The sequence below is a fragment of the Ammospiza nelsoni genome, chromosome 8 (genome assembly GCF_027579445.1).
Source record: "Ammospiza nelsoni isolate bAmmNel1 chromosome 8, bAmmNel1.pri, whole genome shotgun sequence".
Classification (NCBI taxonomy): Eukaryota; Metazoa; Chordata; class Aves; order Passeriformes; family Passerellidae; genus Ammospiza; species Ammospiza nelsoni.
Window position 1 is genome coordinate 26,274,660 of NC_080640.1, and position 27,468 is coordinate 26,302,127.

The 27,468-nt window shown below is 40.2% G+C and overlaps 1 protein-coding gene across 1 annotated transcript in view; it reads left to right on the forward strand.

The window, feature by feature from the left end:
• CHAT (choline O-acetyltransferase) overlaps positions 1–24,379 on the forward strand; it is a 31,663-nt gene extending 7,284 nt beyond the window's left edge. Inside the window, exons 3-14 of the mRNA XM_059477664.1 lie at positions 1,277–1,395; positions 2,819–2,872; positions 4,372–4,552; positions 5,566–5,743; positions 10,103–10,272; positions 12,572–12,672; positions 12,869–12,997; positions 14,199–14,321; positions 15,773–15,914; positions 19,021–19,083; positions 22,329–22,466; positions 24,110–24,379. Coding sequence (XP_059333647.1) covers positions 1,277–1,395; positions 2,819–2,872; positions 4,372–4,552; positions 5,566–5,743; positions 10,103–10,272; positions 12,572–12,672; positions 12,869–12,997; positions 14,199–14,321; positions 15,773–15,914; positions 19,021–19,083; positions 22,329–22,466; positions 24,110–24,379 — 1,668 coding nt within the window. The remainder of the gene's footprint in view (positions 1–1,276; positions 1,396–2,818; positions 2,873–4,371; positions 4,553–5,565; positions 5,744–10,102; positions 10,273–12,571; positions 12,673–12,868; positions 12,998–14,198; positions 14,322–15,772; positions 15,915–19,020; positions 19,084–22,328; positions 22,467–24,109) is intronic.
• Positions 24,380–27,468: the final 3,089 nt, after the last annotated feature.

Here is a 27,468-nt window from a genome sequence, read left to right on the forward strand (position 1 = left end):
AATTGTGGTTTTCTCTTTTGTGTGACACACAAAAAACTCCATCGAATTGCTGCTACAGTCAGGAAGAAAAGGCTACAGTGCTGTCAGTGCTTTCATTTTAAAAGCAGTGCTTAATTTGTGAACTAAATGCTGCCCAATCTTATTTTCATATTGTGATCACAGAACTTCACGGTGGCTAAACTAACCAGCATTTAAAAAGTGTTCCTGATAAGAAATAATATTCCTGAAGACATCTGCTCATTTGAGCACTTATAGAATGAAAATTACAGAGGAAGAATGCATAAGCATTTTCTGAAATTGTGACAGTTTTAAATACTGGCTGTTAAAATGAATACCTGATTCTTAAGGTAAATTAGAAATGGATTTATTTGAATTTAACTTGCCAGGAGTATATCTCTAGCATGTTCCCCTGAAGACTCCAGAGACTGTGGGGGAAGCATCTGTTCTAACAGCAATGAAATATCTCGGAGGAAAACTTTTTCAACTGATGCATGCATTTGTAATTATTTTTGCATAATTTTGTTGTTGTTTATAGTTACCATATGCAAAGCCTGCCCTCTTAGAAAGGCCATTTGATATTTTTATGAAAGCCTCCATTTTCCAAATAGTGATTCTTCAATCTCTGCTCAGACATAAAGGAATGCAGTTACTGTTCATCCCTGTTTTCAATAAAAATGGTTAGAAATTTAATGTGTGTCTGTCTGGGTCAAGAATCAGCAATCTGCATTTGTGTCAGTGGACACAAAGGGAATTCTCCAGGGGCCCTATCCACATGCCACTCTCTGCAGAACTGAACCATTAGGCTTGGGAAATTCTTCTCCTGCTCTGTCTTGCTACAGGACAATATCTGATGGTTAGCAATGGAGCATCTTGACATCATTCACAAATATTTGAGGCCCCCTGAGAAAAGCCATCACTGGTAAAACTCTGGCCCTCTCTTAAACATATTCTAATTGCTATGCAAGAGTTAACATGTTGTATTCAAATATTTTCTGGTTGTAGAGAGAAGTAAACAACAAAATACCCAAAGCACCACAATCTGAGGCTTGTGTAGTTTTTAATGGAACGCACTGTAAATTGCCATTGATTGAGAAATAGGATTATGGAATTGTGGCTGACTTCTGCTGAGCTGAGGTCACAGAGCCCAGGCTGAAAATGCTCAGCAGCTCCATTAATCAGAGCCCATGACTGACACCAGGAGCACCAGGCAGTGTCCCCTCACCCTGCTTTGCTGTGTGCTATGGCAGCTTTAAGACGTTGTGTCCCCCTCCCTCAGGTGTTTCACTACTGGCTGGATGACATGTACCTCAACAACCGCCTGGCTCTTCCAGTCAATTCCAGCCCCGCAATTATCTTTGCTCGCCAGCATTTCAAGGACATAAATGACCAGCTGAGGTAATGTATTACGACTTTGCAGCTTTTGCTAAATGAAAGGATATTTTAAATGTACAGCTTTTAAAAAAGACAATCAACTTTCATTAAAAAATAAGGGCTGTAGCCATTAAAGTGATTTCCTACGAGGCCTGCTGACTGAGGACAGTGCTTCTGGGGTAACTCATACTGATATTCAGAAAGAAAGATGTCATTACTATTATACTTATTGCATGAAAAAAAATGCCAAGGGATTTGTATTTTTAAGGAATATTTACAAAGCTTTTTACTGTACATGATTCAAGTAAACCACTTTGCGATGAAAAACAAGTACTAATTTCTGACACACAGTTTCAAGGGAAATAATCTTTAACATGGCTTCACTATGACTCGTAGCCACCCTGCAAATTGAAAAGGCCACGCTGGCATTAAATTGTCCCTCTCAGATGCACAAAAGGGCACCAGAAACACAGGGGATCTAAGAATAAGAATTCAGAAATCATTCTTCCCCAAGAACACTGCTTCCTTCAGGCCCATCAGCTCTGAACAGATCTTTCTACTTTGAGCTGTTGTAGGCAATTATTATAATTTAAAAAGTGAGAAGGTAAGCACGTAGCCAAGCACAGAATATACCTCTCCAGACAACCCTCAAAACAGGATTCCATTCTTCAGTCTCTGCCAAAATATTCTTCCTTTTTAAAACAGTAAAAATCTACCTTCATACTGTGCAATTTTCCTCTTTGCTTTTAGCACTCTCTAGCTGCTCATTACTGAAATAATTAACTGCATGTGAATTTATGCTATTATAAAACAGCCAGAACCTTAAAACAAATATGCATTATTTTAACATTTTGCATAGACAGCTAATGCATCTTTTTACTTTACTTTAAACATAACTATAAATGCTTTCATTCATTACTTACTAAATTTATTGTGCACACAGCTTTCAAAAAAACTCCACTTTGCATTTTCTAATGCACATGCTTTAACAAGGAAATCTTTTTCTTAGAGCCTCCCATTCTGACACAGTGCAAATGGACAATGTCAGGAAAAAAATACACCTGTCCACAGCTCTGCAAAAAAATATCTGTTTAGGACAGGAAGTACTCTAATGCTGGACAGGTTATGAGTATTGATATTGAAACCCATGTGAGGATTCTATTAAATATTCAGTCTTTGCTCCCATTCTCTAAATAAGCACTTTCAGGCTTCCTCCTGTGGTAGTCTGTTTAACCATTTGCAGGGACTGTCTCTAGGATTTCATATTTCTCTTGACATGAATTAATTTAGGTTTTGGGTGGGGGCAGGGAGCTCTTCTTGCCGAGCCAGAAGACTTTCTCTCCTTATGCTGTGTCATCAATCATTCAGGCTATCCTCTGTCTCCCAGAAACAGCCCAGTGTTGCCAAATGACAAAAGACTGATGTCACTTCTCTCTGCTCTTTGCAGGTTTGCTGCCAATCTCATTTCAGGAGTGCAAGACTACAAAGCTTTACTGGACACGTAAGTGGCTTGGAAGGAGAGGTTGAGTATCCACAGGGCTTCTGATTCGAGGCTGCTCTCAGTACAAAGCTGGGCTGTATTGCACCTCTCCCCCATGGGGAAGGGCTGGGGCTCCAGCATGCTTCAGGGCAAGTGCTTCAGCAATATTTTATGCCCTTTCTGCTGTATTCCTGCAGTGCAACAGATTGAACAAGGATCCTTTCTGATGGCTGGCAGTCATCACTCTGGCAGGCACAGTGCAGCCCAAAAGGGCACAGACAATTTGCCTAACAGAGTTACTGAGAGCACAAGAGGAAGCTTGTGCTCCTCACACCCAAAGGGCAGCAGCACTGTGGTTACACAGCCCGCACACCTCTCCTGGCACTCACCATTTACAACAACGCTGTCCCACCTCCCTCCCCACAGAGAAATAACACATCCCAGCAAGGGAGGGAAGTCTCACCACAGAAAGGCTGGCTCAGTAGCTAGTAAAAACAAGCTACTTATGCTCCTGTTACTTTCTAAATAAATACACTGGGGAAATACATGATTCTTCAAACCATATATGTATAATGCACCTGTACAAGGAAATAAGTGATACAGAGAATTTGAGAGTTGGGAACTGCAACAGTTCTAAAGTCATGGTTGACCAAGATAAACTAGCATAAAATATCACCCCTCATAAGCTGTATGAGAGTAAACCTCCTTGCCTGCTTCTTTACCCCTCCCCCTGTCTGACAAGTTGGAAGCTTAGTCCTCTTTTGCAGAAGGAAAACCTCTGCACTGTAAGATTTTCTTCCTCCTGTGGTCTCTGCAGCCTGTCCTGACCAGCAGCACATTATTTCCTGCTACAGTGTCAGTGGAGTGTTTTACAATCCATAATCATAATTGTGACTGTGATAATTCTTCTTTTTTTCCTTTGGCCACTAAAGAAGCTTTTAAAGAGATGCTGGTTTCACCTACCTTCCAATAAAAAAAAATAATAAGTTTTCAGCACATATTACTCCATGGGTCTCAGTGAAAATCAGCACAAAAGTGAGGACCTGTGGAAAACAAGTCATTGCCCAAGTCATTCCTGTTTGTCAAGGAAGGCCCTCTCACACACACTCTAACCAGTCAGCACAGCACATGACTACTGTGATTTGCAGGGAATTTCATCAGTACCTTTCTTTGAGGTGCTGCTCTTTCCCAGCTGTTCTGCTGACTTCCATCCTGCCAGGTTTCTGGGGTCCCAGCTAGTCAGGCTCCCCATGTGCATTGCAAAGCTGCTTGTGACCTGCTATTTCCATTTCCACTAGATGATAATGCAATTGCTTAATGAATATGCATGAAGCTGCCAGGAATGATGTATTTAACTTTGGTATGGGAATTCATCTATTTCCCTTATACTGTAATCTCATTTTATTATTCAATTTGTGTTATACCTGATCTAATTGTAACAGAACAAAGGACAGATAAGATTTTTTTTCCTTTCTGTCTCTCTCCCCTCTTTTCCTCTGGCTTTTTCTCTTTCTCTGCAGCCATGCTTTACCTACTGACTTTTCTCGTGGACAGCTGTCTGGCCATGCTCTCTGCATGAAGCAATACTATGGACTCTTTTCTTCCTATCGTCTTCCAGGATCTACCAAAGATACCCTCGTGGCCCAGAAAAGCAATGTAATGCCAGAACCAGAGCACATCATTGTTGCTTGTAACAATCAGGTAAATTCATTTTCGTTTTTCATACCTTTCTATATTTCTTAATTTGCTTAAATTCACTCCAGAAGAGCCTAATCTAATCTCTGTTCAGAAATGCAATTAGTGTGCTATGTATGAGCTCACTTCTTACCAAGCATTTGCAGTTGATATTTCTAAAAGATGCTTCTGCAGCATTTTTGTCCTTGGACCACATAATGTTCCAAGTACAGTGATGCAGAAAGGAGGAATGTGGCAGAATTTATTTGCTTTCTCTTTCAAACAAAAACATTTAATAAACAGTGATAAAACCACAGAGAAAAAAGAATTCTATTAGAGTGCATTTGCTGGAAATGCTCTTCTCATGACAGTCAAGTATTGGCACAGTCAAGTTCATGGCAATTATACCACCATCACACCTATGCATGGTGTAGACACCATGTAGGGGCCCTAAGTGATTCCTGAAGAAGTTAGCACAGGTGCAGGCAGAAATACTGAAGTGTTAGAGGGAATCTGCCACAACCAGTAATTACCAGGGAGCAGCAGAGTCTGTTCCCTGGGCACAGAACTTCTAGCACAGCTTGACTGTTTGCAGTACTGGCGCCATGCCTGCAGGTGCTCTTGGAATGAGGAAGTAACTTCCAGTGAAGTGCTTTCTGCTTTTACAGGAAGCACAGGAAATTTTCTAGATTTTCTAGGTTATGTTTAAACAAATAATACCATGAAAATTACTTACATACTGTCTGATTTTATCTCTCCAAGGTTTTTAAAGCATATTCAAATAGTGTGTATTTTATTTGAGTCCCACACACAATATAAGTCCCCTATGGCAACTGGCCTTACATTGGTGTTAAAACACAGGAGAGGTGAGTCCTGGGCCATTCATTCCCCAGTGGTTTTGTGGTGCATTGCATGCAAGCCTGGCTCTCCAGGCAGGACTTCAGCATCTCAACACCTACCCAGGTGACAGCAAAATATTGGACCATAAAGGGTCCAACCCACCTCTGACTGATCTTCTGACTTCTGTAATTTTTTTGCAGTTTTTTGTTTTGGATGTTGTCATTAATTTCCGTCGTCTCAGTGAGGGAGATCTTTTCACTCAGTTACAAAAGATAGCAAAAATGGCAGAGAATGAAGAGGAAATGCTGCCTCCAATTGGCCTGCTGACAACAGACGGAAGAACAGAGTGGGCAGAGGCCAGGATGACCCTTATGAAAGGTTAGCTGCAGCAACCCCAGCTTTCTCTTCATCATCTTCCTCCTCACCATCACTGCCTTTCTTTGCTGAGAGCAAACATCACAGCAAACACAGGACTGAATGTGCAACTCCACTGCTGAATTTTTCCAGCAGTAGGAAACTCTGTAAGATGTGCGTTGCCAGGGGAGTGGCAGAAATAGCTTGACCCTTTGGCTGTGTATGTTTAAGTGTTATGCCATGTAATAACTCTCACTCCATTCTTTGTTTTTCATTGCATAAATTACATTACATCAGATTTTGTGATTTGTCTCTTTCTTTATAATCATTTTGTGCCAATAGGAATGATGTATCCTCTTAGCTTTTGGCAACTATTTGATATTATTGATCTTATCCAACAAAAGCAGCTGCAAGTTAAACACCTATTGAATTAGTTGTGTGCTCTCTCTAATCAATGGAGAAGGTACCAGGGCTGATTCAACCAATTCTTAACCACCTAGGAAGGATTGCACCAGTTATTATCTGGGGACTGCTCTCTCTCTCTTTTCCAGCAGGCTGTCTCAGATTATGGACTTGAATGTCACACTTGGAAACAGACAAAAATAAAGGGTAGGGTTAGTAACCTCTATCACATCACACCTTATGTATATTACCCTGAGGCTAAGTGATAAAAATGCCCTCTTTTTGCCATTTTACATGTAATAAGTATTTACCTTTTCATCCAGAAGCAAACATTAACTCATCTCTTTACCTCCAGTTCAGCAACGCCACAGAAAATATTGCTGTTTTACTAACGCCCTGGAATATACAAGAGTTGCCAATAGTCTCAAAATAAGTTTATCCTCCTAAGGAAGATTCCCCTTTTCTTATTCAAGTTTATCTGTTCTTATAAAACTTACTACAGATACACACACACAGAGTCCTGGCCATTATTTCAGCAATATTATATAGCAGTAGTCTCATCTTTAAGCTTTCCCCTCCTCTTCCCATCATTTATTTTTAAAGGAGGAGACAAAAAACAACTTATTTTAATGAAAATTGAGGTGAACACCTAATAATTTATTTTCATGACATACTAAGTATAACAGCCAATGCCTTGAAACTTCCAGCAAAAATATCTTTGTTAACCTATATCATCCAAAGGAAAAACAAAAAGAAAAATCAACAAAAACTAACAAAACCTTCTCCATAGTGTTTTTAGATTGCCTGGCATTTCCCAAAATATTAGTTTTAATCCGAAGGCAAACAACTCAGTTATGCAGCTGAAAAAAACCCAGATTCTGCACTAGTAACCCTCATAGCATCATGATGTGAGCCTTCTCTAATTTAAGCAGGAATCCCCTCCCAGACTATTCAGGTTAGCACAGCCCTTCTATATAGGTGAATGCATTGCTGTTACACATGGATATGTGATCATTAACAGCCCTTTCCTTTCTTATCTGTGATGGTGAAATGTTCCTGCAACAATAAATAAGACAACCTGGGAAGCCACGTGGGTGAAAAGGTCATTCTACAGCTGGTCTGTGCTGGGCAAAGCAAGAGAGAATGCTCTGGGACAGAAAACCTGTGCAGTGCTTTGCAGAGGCCATGAAGGAGTTATATCCATGGGCCTGCATAGACCTGCATGGAGAGCACAGGTCTTTTGGGTGAGAAAATGCCCAAATGTAATAAAACCAGCCATCACTGATTTATAAACACCCTCAGCATTGTAACTGTCTTCAGGCTGCAGAACTAGTTTGCTCTTCCTAAGTACAGGAAGTGAATTCTGTATGAAGTGACTGGCTACAGTCCCATGCATACTACATCTGAATTTGATTCAAAACTGTCTTCTCATATATTCCTTTCTAAGATTAAATTTTAAAAAACTCAAGTAGCCAACAGTTGGCTGGCCAATTCAATCCAACTGTGCATTAGAAAGGAAGAAATGTTTTGCAGGCTTTAGGCTTGGTCATACTGTCTTTTGTTTTAGCTCTTCCTGCAGATATTTTCAATCCCAAGTCATGGTTCATGAGTTTTCATGCAATTTATTGCCTGCTTCACATGATAATTTTTCAGTGTTTGATCGGCCCTCTGGATATGTCTGTTTCCTTCTGTAAAGGCATCTTTCTTTCCCCTGCTTCTCTGTTTCTGGCACAGCTTAATTTTATTCACTCTAATACCTAGACTGCAGATACCCTGAAGCCATATGTCAGACTAAGGGCTTCATATCTGTCAAAGATGTGTGGTAGCAGCCACAATGAAATATATATATACCTATCAAAGAGCGGAAAGCAGAATGCTGAGCAAGCTGGGAGCAGTTTGTAAATCACTATCCAGGCTGTTTTTCCTCAAAGATGCCTGTCTGCAAGCACCAGAAGCTGATGTATACCAGGCAAGTTCCATTCACAAGGATCTTCTCAGCCTTTGTAGTGATGCACCCAGACCATCAATGAAAAAATACCACAATTACAGTCAGCCCTGCAAGTGTGAGACACTAGAAAAGCTTCACAGCCAAGTGGACAGGGATGTGTCTTCTCTCTTCTAAAGCTTCTGAATGCTTTTGAAGACACTCCCAAGGGACACTGGTGTTCATGTTTTGCAGGGCAGCAACCTCTCTGCACGCCCCATCAAACACAATCTCTTGGCTCAAGCCTTTGTAGGAGCTGGCAGGTGCTCCAGCTGCTTTCCCTAGGACTCTTCTGTTGGCAAGGGGACACAGCACACTCTGCACTCCACCAGGTCCCCAGGGAGCCTGCAAGAAGTCAGACTGACCATCTCTGTCCCTTGGGCCCCAGCTGCTAATGCTGCCTTGCAGGAGCCACCAAACAGCAATAGCCAGTACCTTACCATAGCCTGCACAAGGCCACAGCTCCCCCTCTTCCTTCTCAGCCACTGCTATCACTTGCCTCTCCTTCCCTTGACACATTTTTAATTTCTTGCTCATTTGGTTTCTTTTTCAGCATCTGAAGAATGAACCTGGATGGTAACAAGTGTCTGGGTTTTTTCTAACTCTTGACTAATCTATGTTACTTCTTCTGGAAAGGTGCATTATTTCTTACTATGGAAAATGCTGCTCTTTCAGACAATCAAGCCACTTTACATACTTGCAAACCTTGAAAACATGCACATATTGAAATGACCCCATATTTCAAATTCAAATCAGAATTGTTTAATTTTAAATATTTTTCCATTCTTTCAGCTGAAATAGTTTTCTGAATTGAGCATGTATTTGTTGAACTTAGTCTAGACTTGAAAGAAGTTTTGACAAATCTGAATTGATATCTTTTGTTGAGAACATACCGAAACAAGTTTACATTTACACTAAAACCTAGCAAAACCAGAGGATGAAAGCTGATCTGTTAAGAGCAAAAGGAATTTTATGTTGATGCCTGAAAGCCCTTTTCCCTTTGATCTTGTTAACAACTATATAACAGCTCTTAATTATTTTATATGCTTTTAAATGAAACAAGTTCTTGTTATAGGTTGCACACTTCTATCTTTTCAATGAGGAACTGTAAGAAGTGGTCACAATGAAATATTTCCTATGCTTCAAACTGGTCCTCAGATGCAAACAAAGCCTGAGTCTCTGTAATATTTCTGAGTTAGACAAAGAAACTGAGAAACACATAAATATACCATAAATAAGGAGGAGAGCACTGAGGACAAGGTAAAAATGCCCCCAGTAGTCCAACCATATAAGAGGGTCAGGATAGGGAAAAGAAACAGAAAGAGTTCCAGAAAAGCCCATTTTATTCAGCAGTGCAGTAGTGAGAGGAGAGCACTGTAACATGGCAACCCATGGTTTTGGCAAAAAACCTCAAAACCTCATCCACAGATGTTTCCTCACATGATGTAGGCAATATCAGCTAATGATCAGAGACAGGACAGACAAGAGGGTTTTAACACACTAAGACAAAACCAACATAGACCCTGCTGTTCCTTGTTCTGAAAAGGGTTTTCATGGAGAACAACACAAAAATACTCTAAACTTTGCTGTTCCAGAGCAGAATACTTCAGCAATAGCGTGAGCTCTGAAATCTTCTATTTTCCACCTGTCCACTGTAACTGTTATTTATAAAATAAGTAAGCAATGCTGGCTTTAAGAGTAAAATAGATCTATTTTGTAATAGAATTACTTCAAGGAAATGAAAGGCAGAAAAAGAAAGTGGTTATTATTGAATCATGTGAGAGATACACAGAGTCATAAAAGTTAACACAGGAATTAATGCCTTGGTACAATGTTCCCTGGCACTGAGATGATCTGCTGCTGAGAGAAGCTCTGCAGACAGCAGCTCATTGCAGTGTCAGGGTCAGATCTTCAGTGCTCTCCAAGGCAGAGGGTTCCCCAGTCAGTGTTGTACTCAGAGGTAAGAGGATGTGAACATTTCACTCTTCTATCCCCAGACTCCACCAACCGCGACTCTCTAGACATGATTGAACGGTGCATATGCCTGGTGTGCCTGGACAGCCCCAGTGGGGTGGAGCTCAGCAACACAAACATGGCCCTTCACATGCTGCATGGAGGGGGCTACCACAAAAACGGGGCCAATCGCTGGTACGACAAACCTATGCAGGTAAAAACCTTACAGCACTGTGACATTGCTTGCACACTGCCTGATGGTGGGGACACTCAGAGTCAGCTGGGAGAAAGAGGGGAAGGTGGTGCCAGCATCTGCCAGGGCCAGTTTGGTGTGAGCAAGGCTGTCCCTTGCAAAGCAGGGGAAGCACTTCCACCTTTTCCAAAGCTGCCCTTTGCTCTTGAGATAACACAGATACTCAGATGTATGAGTAGGCAGACATTGGATATAAAAAAACAATGCATTTTTCTACACTGAGTCAAATGGAATGAAAATGCTGGCCTAGTATCCCAGAATGAAAAAAAAAAAAGCACAATATTTTTCTTTTTTCCCCTTCTTATGCATTTTCCTGGCATCCTAGAAATGCTACTGCTTATAATTTGGCATGTGTTTAAATCCTCACTTAACAGCCTGTTTACTCATTTAATGGCATCCTTGTTGAGACCTTCTTTAAGTGTTGACTTCTCCAGCCTTTTTCCCCATCAGATTTTGATTGTCATATTTTAATGCGCCGCACTGTTATTTCCACACTTTGCAGCAGACCCAGGGGGAAGTGATGTATTAATCTCCCAACTGTCAACAATGTTGACACCTTATGAAAAATTGAAAAAACCCTGACTGATACATTGCTTGCATAATACTTTTTGCTCTTGCCATATCTAAGAACAGCAACATGAAAAGAGAAACCCCTAAAATAATTGCCACAGCTGAGAGATGGGACTTTGAAGGAGGGATGTGAGAAGTCAAGGCAGAAAGAAGTCAAAGGTGCTTTATTGTTCTCAAAGATCAGTTTATATATTTTTGTACCCCCAAAGCAGTTACATCCTTAAGCAACAATTTCCCACTAGTTACACAATCAGCTTACTGTATGTGTTACTTGGCAGCCTTACAAAACCACATAGTTTCAAAAACTTGATAGCTGTATATGCTGTACTTCTCTAGTGCTTTTCGTATTTATGGTTGCTTATCCTACAATCTGTACCTGACCAAGGCCAGAATATCTCAATCTATAAGCTCAACTGTGCTCTCTCTTCCGTCTCCCATCTGTTCTCCCATAAAGAATTTCACTTACACCAACTTCCCCAAGAGCAAATACATTTCAGTACTCATTTTTGATTAATGCCACTGTAAATGACATGATTAGCAGACTCTTTTGAAGAACAAACCACTTGTCTTTAGAACAGTTAGAGACTTGTTATTTGCAGGGTCAAGTGTTGAGATATTTCAAGCAGATGAGAATAAACAACATTTTCTTTTTGTCTTCTATCATAAGGCAGCAGAAAGAAAATAAAATTGTATAGAGTGTGAGAGAGCCTTATCTGTCCAGATGTATTCAGGCCAAAGTAGCTCAAAGGTGAAGAGAAATTCTTATGGAAATAAGATCCCATTTCCTTTTATGCAAACACAGATTATGTAGGAGAACAAATTCTACTGTGAGAATGGCTTTTCTCTCCATATTCTTCCTCACCTCTGCAGTAAGAGTTCAGAAAATGTCCAGGTGAGCTTTTTGCATCACGCCCACTCTCTGAAAACCTCATGGAAACCTCAGGGAGGCAGGATGTGATTCAAATGGGCAAGAGAGAGCTAAGGGAGGAAAGTCCAGCCAAATGCACTTCAAAAGAAGTGTGGGGAAAAGCCCAGGAAAAGAACAGGAAAGCTGCAGTATTGGCCCAGACATCTGCTTTTGTATGAGATGCAGAACTTACAAATTGCAAGGGTGTATCACAGAACTGGAGTGCAGCAGGTTGTCACCAGCAGTGCCATGTGTACATAATGAAATTAAGAATGAAGACAAATAAGAGGGAAATGAAATGAAGAAAGCATCTAAAAATAAAATATTCAAAATAAGCTATGAGAAATCTATCAAATAAGGATGAGCTTTGTAATAAAATGGGATCCTAAGGATTTCCCAGACACAGATGTTTTATTGTCCTCAAAAGTGGAAGGAGAACCCTGGCCTGTCTTTGCATTAATGGGTTTTATGTACCATAAAGCAGATGCTAAATAAAATTTTCAGATTTCATTAGGAATTGCTAACATTTACATTCTCACAGGATTCAGTCCCAAAGAGCAGCATGAAAGGAATTCAGTGCAACACCTTTCACAGGACAAGCAAGTCTCCTGCAGTAAATCTGTAAGTCACCCACTGATCTGTAGGGCAAGGGAGTTCCTGATATGAGCAATAAGAATACTACAGGGGAACAATAACACCTTTGTCAGGTTTCCATCATGGATAACTTACCCAGAAGATGACTTATTCCCTGTGTATGTTGCACCTGTCCTTCTCCTTGTTTAGTTTGTGGTAGGAAGAGACGGGCTCTGCGGGACCGTGTGCGAGCATTCCCCTTTCGACGGCATCGTCATGGTGCAGTGTGCTGAATACCTGCTCAGGCACATGTGAGTTCCCTTCCGTACATTCCACACCCATTCCAGCCCCTGGGAAGCCTCTGCCAGCGGCAAATTTTCCCTGCTGCACAGAGGCACTAAGATACATAAAACAGTTGAAGAGCAGTAATTCACCTGCTAAAAGAGCAGTGTTTAATAAATGGATTATTCCTGTGACCTCAATGATTTCTGTCTCACATACCAACAGGAAAGAAAGCTCCAAGAAATTAGTCCGAGCTGATTCAGTGAGCGAGCTTCCTGCTCCACGGAGACTGAGATGGAAGTGTTCCCCTGATATTCAGACACATTTGGCATCAGCAGCAGAAAAACTCCAAAGGTAGAACAGATGCCTCATCTTTCTCAGCCACAACTGCAAGCTTGGAACTACCCAGCACAATTCATGGGCTCCCTCCCTGGGGGCCTCCTGCCTTCCTGCTCCTCCTCTTCTTACCAAGCTGCACACACCTAGCATCTCTGGGCAGGATAGGACCCTTATGGGCTGGAGCTACTTGTCTGTATTCAGGAATTGCATTACCATTGTTTTCCCTCCATGTAAATATTAGGGATTCTAAAACCCACTGGAAAAGCAGCTTGCCCATGTCTGCACAGGATGCAAACAATGCAGGTCCTCTGTTTTTGTGTCTTATGGGTTTGAGCTGACTCAATCTGAAGCCAGGGCAATAGGGGTACATATAGAGGACAGTAGAATACAACTGGTTTGAATAAACAATTTGAATTTAGGAACATAATTTGTTTACATTCATATTATTCCTACAAAATTTTTCTGACTCTGTTTCCAGGCTGTCAAAGATTTGCATGATCTTTGGGGGTGGGGGCAGCAATAAGAATTTTTTCTCAACATTCAGGCCTGTGATCTCTTTGTAGAGAATTAACACATTGCCTGCATGATCAGCTGTAAGCATGTCCAGTGTGGTCACATTAGATCTCAAAGTGTCTAGAAAGACACATATGAGTGAGAACATTCAGGATGCAGAATAACTCCTTGGTGTTTTTAAATAAAGGTAGTAGCTCTCTAAATTGAATCTTGCAAGCACTTAGGGCCTTCATGAGGTCCTAAATGCACCCAATTCTCACACCAGTAAATCTCTCAGAAATTTGTGAAGAACAAAGGAGACCCTTGCTTAGGCTTCAGGGATGGAAACAGTAATGTTGCTGGATTTTTGGTTTTTTTGTTTGTTTAAAAAAAAAGATACCCTACTCAAATTAACAGACTTGAGAGCTACAGTTATGGCTGCAGATAACAAGCCTGGTGTAGAATCTGTATGAATAAAAGTTACTGACTAGGAACAAGTTACCAAAGGCCAGGACTGTCTGCAGAGCAGGAGACCACTCACCTCTAAGAGGGTACTGGCAGGAAAAGGTCTCTGGGTTTTATTTGCATACAGAAATGAGACAGAATATGGTTTAGTGGCGAACAAGGTAGGGTAGGTTAATGGTTGATGATCTAAGAGTTCTTTTCCAACTTTAACAATTTTTACATCTATCCCAGCAGTAACTACCTTTTGCTTTTTTTCCAGGGCAGTGGAAAATCTGGACTTTATAGCCTACAAGTTTGAGCACTATGGAAAGGAATTCATTAAGAAACAGAAGTTTAGCCCAGATGCCTACATTCAAGTAGCACTTCAGCTGGCATTCTACAGGTAAGGTTAGTTCAATTCAGAGGAACGAGGTACGCAAGGTAGTGGGGTTTTATACAGAGGGTCCATTTTTTCCTCAACATTCAAACAAATGCCTCCTGCATGAAAATGACTGATCTTGCCTAATGACTGTAGGGCAGAAAAGATAGAAACTGATACCTGGTTCTGGGAGAGAGTACTCCTTTTCTTCACTCCCTTTCCCTCTTCTTCCTCTGCCTTCCCCACCTGTGTCCCACACATGCCATTCCCTTCCAGACTTCCTGTCAGCTGTCCCTGTGCTTGGCACTGAGGTGGTGAGGGAATATAGCAGGGATGTCTGGAGCAGCAGCAGCTGGGGAGCCCAGCTCCCTGGGGCAGAAACACCACTGCCTTAACTTGTGGGTAGCTTGGGAGGAACCATGGCAGTAACCACACATGCATCTCTGGCACAGGCTGAAAAGGATCCCCTACTGCACAGCACACAGGGGTAGGAACTCTAGTTCCTACACAGAACAGTAACTACTGCTGTTCCCTTCTTCACAAGCATCCCAAGATTTGATAAGATCCCCTAAATTCCATGACCTTATCAAAGTTAAAAGCTCCTTTCTATATTGCCAGAACTCCAGGGTAGAGATAGGTTGCATGGTTTCCTGCAGAACAGCCTATTGCACAAATAATTCATCACATCAAGTTAAATCCCAGAGTGGTCTTTACCTGGTCAAGACCAGAAATGGTTAACACATCTCAAGTACTCCTTTAACATCTACTGAATATCCATTTTGCATATTCCATTAATAAAACTTCAACAATGACATAGCCCAAGATTTTCATCTGGATGCCAGCCATGATATAAATCCTCTGTTTGCCATAAAAACCTTAGGGAACAGTTGTGTTCTGAGACCACCTGCTTCAACTGAAAGACAGTCTGTCTCCTGAAACAAGGAGTAGTATCTGTATACCTGGACCTAAATTAAATAACAATCTTCATAATCTGTTCTAATTGCTCTGAGAGTTTTCATTCCAGCTCACAAAAACCACCCTATTCCCCTTTTGGTTTTCTTCTTTTGATCCACGCACTTGGTGCATTTTCTCTTGTTTTAAATAAAACATATTTCAAGCCCATAAGTAAATGATTAATTACACAATTATTTTATGATGCAGTACAAATAAAACATTCCTTGAGATCTTTCAGTAAATTTTTGGTTTACTAGCCTTGTTTTTACACAACAAGTCATTTTTTACTGGCAATGCATAACTAAAACATATACAGCTGTATGCAGCTCTTCATATTAGAGACAAGTGAGCATCCATCTTTTTAAAGTTTCTTACAGCATTCTATCACAACATTAAGATGAATACCGTGCAAGAAATAAAAGTGTGGCTGTAACTACAAAATGTCCAAGCCTATATTTCTCTTAGTCTTTATGACTCTTTGGAAATAACCATTCTTTGTTTTTCTTCCTTCACTGTCCCAGGTGCCACAGGAGGCTTGTCCCAACCTATGAAAGTGCTTCCCTGCGCCGCTTTGACGAGGGCCGGGTTGAGAATATCAGGTCTGCTACCTCAGAAGCATTGGCTTTTGTCAAAGCAATGGCAGGTGACAAGGCAGCTGTGTCGGTAAGTTGGGCTGGCTCCCTCTGTCCTCTCTGCCAAAACACCAAGGAAATAATGCATTCATGGTCCCCAGTCTCTCACTTTTTAACTCTTAACTGAGAACATAAAGGCGTAGGGCAGGGTAGCAAATATTACAGGATTTTGCTTTTTGTACAGACCAACCATTAAGCTAAATATAAAAATTCTCTTTCTTTTATTTAAGCATCCAAAACATTCAGAGGTACCTAAATGTGACATAATAAGAAACATAATATCTGATTTTAGATTTAGTACTCTCTTATGAATGTTCTATCATAAGATCCAAATTCAGTTCCCTGGAGGCATCTAGGCTGAGCATGCAAAGCTCAGGATCATTAAACTGCTACACCAGGGGAATTCCTGGCAGGTTCCCTGCAGTGGTTAGTTCTGCTACAGCCTATAATATGTGATGTAATTCCCATGTTTTCATTTCTAGATATGTGGATATGTTCTGGCTGATCTTTTTTGTTTTAAAGAGATGTTTCTAGCAAATAGACTAAGTCTTACAGAATCGTCAAGGGAGCTGAACCTTAATGATGAAAAGCTTCATCAAGCTAATCAAACAACTCTCCAAACTGTCCTGATACCATACTGCAAAAAGAAAAATTTCAATTGCCTTTCTTTGGGCCACCACCATCTGTTTGCCAGAAGCATGAGCACTGTACAGAGTAGATGGGGAGGCACAGAGGTGCAGCTGGGAGCAGAGCTGCACAAACAGCCCTGTGCACTGTCCTGCCCACCATCCCTGGAGAGCCTCCCTCAATGTCTCTGCGCCACTTCCACCCACTGCACTGCGCTGCTGTACAGGGAATTTCCAGGTGGCAGTTCAGATGCAAAATGCTGCCACAATACAGTTTATTTTTCACAGTAAGCCCATTCCACTGGCAACAGCCCACATGGCTGTTCTTTAGAATTTAGCATAACATTGCTAGAAGCATTGCTGGGCTATAGATAAGGTGTAAATCAATGAAAAATTATAAAGCAAGATCTAATATCCCAGAGGATTATGAAAATTTGCCCAGATAAGTCCTCTCTTCATCCAAAGGTTCTTCAATTTCCTTAAGGTTATTATGCCCGGAACTTAGCTCCTGAGGGACAAAGATCAAGTAAGTTCCATGGTAAAATAACTCAAAAAACCTGCAGTAACTCTCTCTGTTGGGTGGTTAGTTCATGGCAGACTATGACCATACTGTTGCACATAATAGTGACTACCACACAGTAGGCAAGAAGAGGCTGTTTTTATTTCCTGTCAGTGTCCTGTCAGACAAGATGGTTCTCAATCACACTTCATCAGAAGTTCCTGTTTCCTGTGCACTTTCCTCTTCCCACCTGGGCACTCAGCATAGTCCCAGCCCATGCTGTGGCACACTGACTGTGCTGCTGGCAGGAGCCAGCATGCTCCTACCATGTTGTTTCAATAGATCTTTCTAGCTCCTTGGAACTATCTCTTCCTTCCTGCCTTCTTCCAACACTTACTGGCTCCTGCTGCTCTCCCAGAGCTTCAGCATTTCTCACCTTTTCCCCACCCAAATCTGAGCTCATGCTCCCCTTTCCCAGCCCCCTAAACTGTCCTGTTTTACAAGCTGAAGAATGGCGTGTGTGTCTAGATGAAGCTGTCACAGCCCCCATATCTTTCTACTGCATGCCTTGGCCATACAGAATAGGGGGTGAAATGGTTTAATTTTCCCTGGAAAACCTGTAATCATAAAGCAAACCAAGCCAGTGACAGTTTTCCTGGCCTCTTCTCCACCGAGAGATATGAGGGACACTTTTATTGGTCTGGGATGGTTCTTTCCGACATTAATAAATCTTTGTTTTGATGTGAACATCTTTATCTTTCCATGCAAAACTACACATATATTAGTGTCACAGAAGCATTAGAAAATTAATTTAATAAAACCCTATTCCAAGGTGATTTCTTTAGACCTACGCACTGCTCTGAATATGAGGGGTTAATTCTTTTTTCTGCACAAAGAGATGTGCAACCTGGTGAAAGTAGCCTTGAACTCCCCAAAATATTGTTTGTTAATAGCCATTAATTCAAATCCAATTAAAAAACATTTTTTTTCTTCTGATACAAACAAAAAATTTTCCTCAAACGATAGCTTGAACAGTCACCAAAGATAGATTGAGTCAGATTGATTCTTCAGCAGGAGAAATATTTCATGCATTTGACACTTGCTATAAAAGCAGCAGCTACTGACACTAGGGATTGCTTGAATAGCTGTAAATTAATCAGATTTAAAGACTGCATTTGGTAATTTAATCTGTACAAGGGAACTAAGGCCTAGCTCTATCCTTGTAAAAAAATACCAGACTTCGTATTTTGAAGGTCCCTGACGGTGACCTTGACTTGCTACTAAAATGAATTCTTTGTTCAAAAGATCATTCATCGTCCACAGGAGCTGAAGGTCCCCTGTTTATCTGGAGACCCACTCATTTCTGGCTGTTTCAGGGTCTCCCAAAGTTGCAGTGTTGGACTTGACATACAGCAAGGCAACACTTCTTAAGATCATTCCCTTAATATAAAAGGCTGCCGTTTGACAGGGGTTAAAATTTACTAGCGTGTTATCTGAAATGTGAGGCATCTGTGGATGCAGCCTTGGAAAGTTCTAGATGCCCTTTCACACATAGGAGTCATTTTTTGACTGGCTAGTAAAATATCAGTAATGGCTTTAATTAATATCACTGACATTGTCTAGATAAATCATTATGGAGAAGACTGCCTGTCTGTTTTGAAAACACTGAATTACACTAGGCAATTAGTTTCCCTACTTCAAATATAGTGATTCTATTGGTAATAACCTACATCCCCAAAATTCATGGAAGGAACACACGAAAGGAACTGCAAACCTTTTCTTGACTTCAAACAATGCACCACCACGAAACCTGTTCTCCCCTTGCACCATCAGGCGCTGGTGCTGATCAGGATATTGATCCCTGTGGCTTTTCATTTATCAGAGTACTTACACCTGAGCCAACAGCAAAGGACACTGGGGGTGCTTGCTATTTGGCTCTTGGTTAGTTGATGGAAGATGCTATTTCTTTTAGAGTTGATTCAATAATACATATATTCTGATTACCCCAACAGGATTCTGAGAAGATGCAGAAATTTAAGGATGCAATTGCAGCTCAGACTAATTACTCTGTTCTGGTGAGTAAAACACTGCCTGTCTGAATAAGAACTAGTCAGCTTTTTCAAGAAAAGTATGAAGACGGTCATTAGCTATTTAAACACTAGAAAAATTGAGGCATCTCCAAACAGGAAAGTATCTGCTATGTCTCACATAGGAACACTTCTAATGGCCCAAATAGCCATATTCAACTAACCTCAACTTAAAAAAAACAAAGCCTAATACTAACCATCTATGCATTCTCTTACATTTCTCTTCACTAGATGATAGAGGTTATTGTTGTCATCTTATTGTATTTCATATTTCTGGAGTCCCATCTTAAAGTCCATACCTTCTTGCTGGTGCTATTATGCAGCTCCTCTCTGCAGCACAGTTCCTCATGGCTTCCACAGGGGCTCATCCTGGGCTCTCGGCCCACCCCTTTTATCCCAGTTGCCTTCACAAGCTACAGCTGCTGCCCAACTAAGGACTTTGCAGCTGTAGCTCATTTAGAATAGCTGGGACCCACTTATCCAACACATAGATCTTACAGGGACTCTCTCCACAGAGGTCTCTATCTGGAACCTGATCCTCAGATGGACTGGTATTCTGGAACATATATTCTGGTATTCCAAACTGCCATTTCTAATAAAGGTCATTAACAATGATGGGGTGATTATATTAAGTTTTCATTTAAAGACCTGAATGCAGTGTCTAATAAAAGGCAGAGATGCCCTCCAGTGAAGAAATCAGTTTAATATCAAATACAACTCATTTTCTGTTGATTCAAAATGAGACAATTCAATCTGGGTAATGCTTTATGTCCCACCGTGCCAAGACAAAGCACAGACTTGTTCTATAAACAACTTAGCCATACCACTAATGAAATTAATAAATATTAATAACCAGCTATGATAAGTGAATTTGCTGCCCATGGTTTTGACTCAGACCATTGCCTACAAACCCATATTTTTGATGACTCTTTGAATGTTCATAATATTCAAGAAATCATTCACCTTCAGAGGTGGTTTTAAAGGTATATTCTGAGCACTAAAGGGGCAAAGTGTTGTTTTCAGGCTGGACTGTGAAACAGAAGAAGCAGGGAAGAAAAAGAGTTCTGTGTTTCAAGCCTTGTGCTGAGAACCTACATCTCAGAAGCTGAGAGACTTTACATGTTCTGTAAAGCAAAGCCAAGTCTTACTTCAGGGCAGCTGCCTCCCCTGAGGTTAGGGTAACCTCATCATGAGCACCACACACTGAAGGTCTACTGGGTCACAACCAATGGAATTTCGGTGCAACAGCTCTCAAACAAAAAAGAAACCAACCACCCCAAAAAACAAAAAAGAGAGAGGGAAAAAAGAAAAACATGCATTAATTCTCCCAAGTTATTTCAAATCCAGAAATTGTTATAAAATTCAGCCTCCAGTGTAGCTCATGGGAAAATATTAAAACTTCCACTGGAAAAATAATTTATCTCTAAATTTAAAAAGCTCTCCAGGTATTTGTACTTACCAAGTCCCCCTCCTTTCTCAGAATACCAGAATGAAATCTTTGGTGCTTTAAACTCTGAGTAAGACTTAGATAGTCTGACTAAATTGTGCATAATGGACTGAAATGTAATAGCTACTAAAAAAAAAAAAAAAAAAAAAAAAAAACCAAAAAAAAAATCTACTTCATAAAACAAAAAGCAATTTAATGATTTTATTTCCCCTTGTTAAGGCCTACTAGTAGCATGGCTATCTTAAAAGTGGAGCTCTAAAATTCAATTTAGCCCAGTTTTTTCCTATGCGTTGACTCACAGTTTATTTCGTTAGCCTGTCTCAGCCTCTCTTCAGACATGACATTGATCTATGTTGCAAAAATGTCATTGCTAACAGCCTTATAAATCTTGTGTGATAGCAAAATATTTCCTTTGATTATCAAGTCAGTTTCCCTGTATGGGAAAAAAACCATAAGCACAGCACTGATGTATGCTACCTTTTTGCAAGCATCCTTCCTCTGTCTGGGCTGATGAACAAATAGCTCCTTTACCAAGGGGTGCTTTGATCTTAATAAGCTAAACCAGGCTATGCACCCCCAGCCCCCTGTTTCAGGCACTTAGCAGTGCTTAAAATTATTCTTCTCATAAGAGAAGAATAAACTTGCTCTTTTCTTTCATATTTTTTTAATCTTTAAGAGGAAAACCAAGCTCATGCTCTTTTTTAAATCCAGCTTTCTCTCAGGCTGTTTGTTCCCCTTGTTACAAGGGTTGTGCCACAGGGATGTCAGCTCTGCTCTCAGGGCAGTACAATGTCCCCAGTTCAGCATTCCCTTCCTACATGACTTCAGCCTGGGCCATAGAAGAGCTACAGCTCAGTCCACAAAATCAGTGCTTTCACCAGCAAGAACAAAACTGGACTGAAGGATTTTGAACACATTTATCTGAGGCAATTCCTGCCTGGTTGGACCAAATTTTGATTTGTTTTCCTAAAGAAACAAAGCTCTGTAACTATCCTGTCTGCCAAGCCCCCAGTGCTGAATTTTTATCCCATTAGCCATCTTCAATCACATTTACTGTAGGGCAAAGCTCTTAAAGCTAATAAATGCCTTAAGTCTAGTGCATTTGACAGAGCAGAGACCTGAGCATAGGCAGCTGATGGCAGGGACTCACTGCAGGCTCAGCAGCAGCTCCTGTGAGTTGCCACCACTGCTTCTAACAGTCCCTAACTCCAGTTTTCCCAAGCAGTGGGGTTTGCTCATAGATCTGTGACAGGTCACTGGCAAATCTATCTGTTATTCTTTTCAGCCTGTTGCAGACACCTACCAGATCCTTGGATCTACATTCTATGGAATAACACATGCTTTAACTGCCAGAGGGAGATGCAGGCAGCGAGGTGATGGAAGACTTGTTCCAGTTTGGAGGTGTTTTGGAGCCCTCCACATTGAAACATAACCCAAATGACACAGAAAATTCCAAAACATGCTGAGAAATTTCTGCTGTCCCATATGCTTCCCTCAGCATCTTTAGAAACCCAGCCCATGATATTCAGCTCTGAGAGACAATGGACACACAGATAACATCAGCACATAAAACACATCAAGACTGTCTCCTTCCTAATTTGTAAATCTTCAGAGCACCATATGAATTTCTAGTTACTGGTCTTCAGCAAAATACATAGTCAGAGTAATATCTGAACATTACAGGCTTTACATCACTCAAACCAAGTTCATCAGCTCTGACCAGAGCACCAGGCAATAATAGTCCTAATGCCTCCAAACTCAGTTAAATGCTGTTGTCTTACCACAGGCTGTCACTGGAATGGCAATAGACAATCACTTGCTAGGGCTCAGAGAGGTGGCACGGGAGCACCTCAAGGAGCTGCCAGAGATATTTACAGATGAGACTTATCTGACCAGCAATCGATTCATCCTCTCAACCAGCCAGGTGAGTGTCTTCTGTTCACTGGTCTTGCCAAGCAAAGCATAATTAAATTGTGTTCTGCCAGACCTTGTTGCTCACAATGAAAATAATGTAAAAAAGGCAAGCAAACAAAAGCAGTATCATCAAGAAGTCCAAAAATTCCTCCATATGTTCAATCCTGTTTTGGTTCATCAGCACAGTAAATACTGACCACAGTTATCACTTCAAAGGCAACATTACAAAGTCCTTTGCAGAAATTCTGGAAATGCACACAAACTAGTAAAATTCACATGAGGGCTCAGTTTCCAAACTACATATCCTCCCATTCCCCTTCTTTTCCTCCTTGCCCTAAGATAACAGCTCCAGTGAGCAGTCTTTACTCCAGTGACAGTATAGCCACAAACCACAAGGGCTGCCACTCTGAGAAACAGAAAGCCAAGAGCCACAAGGAAATTTTGCTCTTAAAAGTTGCTTTGTGTAAGATCTTTGAGAGCCTTCTGTAGGACAGCAACCCACACAGACATGCAACCAAAGACATACAGACATTTACAGATTTACAGTTATATGCACATACAAAGGTACTCTAAGAGTCAATACTTCCTACACTTAATGTTCTGAATAAGGAAGCAACTTTACATCATGTAGCCTAAAAATTAAATGTTTCATTGCATGTAGTAGCAATGAAAAAAGAAATCTATGTAGTCCTAATGAAAAAAGAAATCTATGTAGGAATTCATTAACTGAAACATTAACCCAACTGCAAGATTGGGACTATGCAACAAAAGAGACTTACAATATCATGCTACAGCATAAAACCTTAATAAGTAATTTGATCTTGTCATAATGTTTGTAGGCTTTCAGACATGAGTGAATGTAACCAACATGCTACTACATAAATTCTCCAAGAAACTATCCATGAGCAAAGAGTGCTTCTGAATGGCTTTATGGCCTTCGGCTGTTGCACAGCAAATCCATCTGACAATTCTATGGCTCTATTAGCAGGAATAATGGCCTGTTCTGCACCATTAAAAAGGCAAATGTTGTTTGAGAAGGCCCATGAACACAAAGTCTGAAACATATAGATTTCTAGCACCTTTTATTTTCTGCAGAAGAAAGTGTTTCACTGCCATATTATGCCATGATTAAACTGGGGTGTAATAGAATGCCTAGTTGCATTAAAGTATTTTATACAGCATCAAAATTATAAACTATCATTGGAAATGGACAATGCTAATTTCTCTAATTTAATGCAGTCTTCACATTACAAATTTAACATAATCTTAAAAAAATTAAAAACCTTGAAGAAGTTTTACATATCCATTTTATGTACAAGGATTACATAAAATTCCTATCACTAACAAATCTTCTAACTTTCAAATACCTATATAAATTCAGCAAAGAAATGCATTATAGCCACCTCAAATTACAGCAGTTTTTAAACCATAGCAAAGAAACAGCAACAAGATTTATACTGAGATCAGCTTTTGCCTTCCAAGGTAAATCATCTCCAGGTCTGGACTTCTGAAGACAGTGATACTCCACAAGGCTGGATTCACCACATTACCAGAATTTGTAGCATTTTTTTCTCTTTTTCCTAATTCCTAAGCAGCTGATTTTAGGTGCCCTGATTAATCAGTGATGACTCTTTCCCTTTTCCCTGCAACCAGGTTCCTACTACTATGGAAATGTTCTGCTGCTATGGGCCTGTGGTGCCCAATGGATATGGGGCATGTTATAACCCTCAGCCAGAGCATTTATTATTCTGCATCTCAAGCTTTAAAGAATGTAAGGAAACCTCCTCAGGCATGTTTGCAAAAGCTGTGGAAGAAAGTCTCCTAGCAATGAGAGATCTGTGCACCAAATGCACTTCTACTCCAGCAAAGCCACCTGCTAAACAAGATGCAGCCACCCAGCTGCAGAGTGACCACCAGCATTAACAGGCTGTGGGAATTGCTCTCCTGAATCCACTCCAGGAAGAAACACAACATAGCTGTTCAAAGGCAAGATAATACTAGTAACATAATAGTGTAGAACCAAAGTGTCATTTGTTTCTCATTGTTGCCAACATTTACAGCTCTGTGTACTAAATCTACCATTTCCTGCTTACGAGTCAGCAAAAAAGATTTGGTCTCACTGACTGAAATGAAGGAGGAAGTCATAAAAGTATGTGTTGTACTACCATTTCTAACCATAATTAACTTGTGCCATTTTATCACCTAAAAAATTGAGTCAGTTATATGCATATGACATAAATTAAATACTAAGGAACACCAATTAATATCCCCTGCAAGTAGTTCTAAAATATTCACATCTACTACAAGATTTGCATGTAAAGAAAAAAAGAAGTTTCCTCTATTGGGAATTTTGAGAGTAACACTGTAAATAATAGGCTGATGCCATTATATCCTGAACTTTTGCATGAAGAGTATTTAATACCACCAGTCTATTTACTATATAAGAAAAACTGATTATTTTTTAAAGAGTGGTGGCCCCTGTGCATTTCCACAGAGTTTAGGAACATAACACAAGTGTTTGCATATTTCCCCAATTTGAAAATGCTGCAGAAATAATTTAGCTTTTATTCTGGTTTGCACTGGTCTCAAGCACAGTCCTGTTCTGAAAGCAGCATATTGGAGACATGACCCATCACAGAGGACTAGGAGAATTTTGTCCCTAATGAATTGACTTAATTATTTCTTTCTTTCAGTGAGCAAAATCCAGCCTGACAGAGTGGCAAAGCACAAAACATAAGTACTATTCAAACTTACTTAAGAGCTTTTCTGTTTGCATTGGAATTAATTTAGTCACTGTGACTGGCAGGAGGGTGAATACAACCACAAAAAAATCAAAGAGCAATAATTAGAATGAAGAGATAAATTTGCAATATAAGGAAGTCTTCAGCTTAGAGTTATAAATACCAGTACTGGTACTCATATTAGCTTTGCATCATCCCACTTGGGGGGATTTAGATTTTATATTTTTTAATAGCAGATGTAGGGTATCATATTCTGCAATAGTCAGTAAATTCAACCAGGAAAGTGGTAATATATAGTGTCTGGTAACTCCCATTTTATGTGAAGTTTATCCTGAGGATTTTCTAATTATCTTTTACATTCCCTATAAATCCTTCCAGGGACTGATATTTGCAGTTACTTTCTTGTGAGGTCAAATATGCTGCCTTTGTTAGAGGTGTTCAGTATCATTGTTAGAACACAACTTACTCACTCACTGAAGACACTGAATTCCAAATTCCAGCACAGATCCCATGCTGCACAAGCTGGAACACACTCTGAGGCCTGCCCAGGGATTGCTTCCTTGCCTGTGGAGAGTGATGCTCTCTCTTCCTTTGTAGACCAAACAATCACATGTTTAAGCACTCTGAAGCCTAAAAGCAGAATGGATTTATTGCAATAACCTAGAGATGCAGACATGTTTCTGTTTAAGAGCTCTAGACACAAATTCAGGAGATTCTATATGTCCATGATTATTTTAGTGCCTCTTTGGAGGTGCATACATGCACTTAAGCAGTCTGCTGGATAAAGGATACCCCCAACCCCATATATGAAAGCACAGTGGGCCTGATAATCAATTAGAAGTAGCTATGTTGAAGTAAATCAACTATGATGATTTGCAGACACTAAGAGCTAGGCTAATACTTTTAAAGTTATTATATTTCACTGAAAAACATGTATGTTTTATTACTCTGTGAGCTGTTGCTGAAATCAAAGATGAAATCTGGTTTTAGATTACATAAATAATATATAGCATAAAAGCTGCCCCAAAGTTATCATAGAATGGTTTAGGTTGGAAGGGATCTTAAAGATCATCTTGTTCCCACTTTCCTGTCATGGGCAGGGACACTTTCCACCAGACCAGGTTGCTCCAAGCCCCATCCAACCTGGCCTTAAAAACTTCCAGGGATGGGCCATCCACAACTTCTCTGGGCAATCTGCTCCAGTGCCTCACTGCTCTCACAGTAAAAAGCTTCTTCCAAACATCTAATCTAATTTAAAAGTACATAGATTTAAAGTGCACCTTAAAAATGTAAGATCTAAAAGTGCATAAACAAAACCCAAGAAAACTATTGCTGAGACCAAAATTTTGCTTAAAGAATATATGGTTCAAAATAAAGCTTTAAATTGTTCCTATACTATAATTATGAAAATTTCTTGAGAATATTCCCAGTAATTTTTCATTGTATCATTTCACTACAAAAGCATTCTGCATTTCTAACATAAATGTAGCACTACATATTTTTTGTTGAATTATTTGTTTAAAATTGTAGTCATATTTTAAGTGTATAAAAATACTGTGAATAGTTATTTGATAATTTATTAATTTTCTTAAAATTAAATATATACTTTATTTTGTAATCCTAGCTACATAAGTACAGATAGTTACTTGCAAATATTACCTGTTTCTCATTTTACTTTTTTGTCTGGAATCTTAACAGTCGCTCAGACACTGTGCTCAACACAGCCACTGAGAACTCAGGAAGCTTCTACACCCACACCTGATACTTTATACCAATTTATCAGTAAGAGCCCCTTAGTTGTCTACAGCTGCTGTAACAGGTGTTTTGCATTCTCCAGCTCTGGAAGCTACTGGTGATGGAAAATACTGACAATATATTTTTACTTGAGGACCAGTGATCATACTTCCTATTTATTTGGCTAACCATTCTGTACTTGTATCTTACTGATCTGGTTTTAGTGTTCAGCCTGAATATCTGAAAGGAGCAGCTTTGATGGCCTCAGTCCCTGCAGAGAAATTTTGTGTGTACATGGTCTACCTTTGCCACTACCTGTGCTAAAAGCACTATCTGCAAGGTACCTGACTCGGCGCAGGAAGCTTTAGGTCTGTTTTAATTGGAGAGTTCTGGCTAAATTACAGATGGATAAAAATTCACAGGCATTACAAACTTCTCTGACAGCAGGAGCTTCACAAGGGACTGTACTGCTTCTCAGTTAAGACAATTCCCTACACCTGTGTGGTGTGATCTCATGCTGTATTTATCAAGGATTTC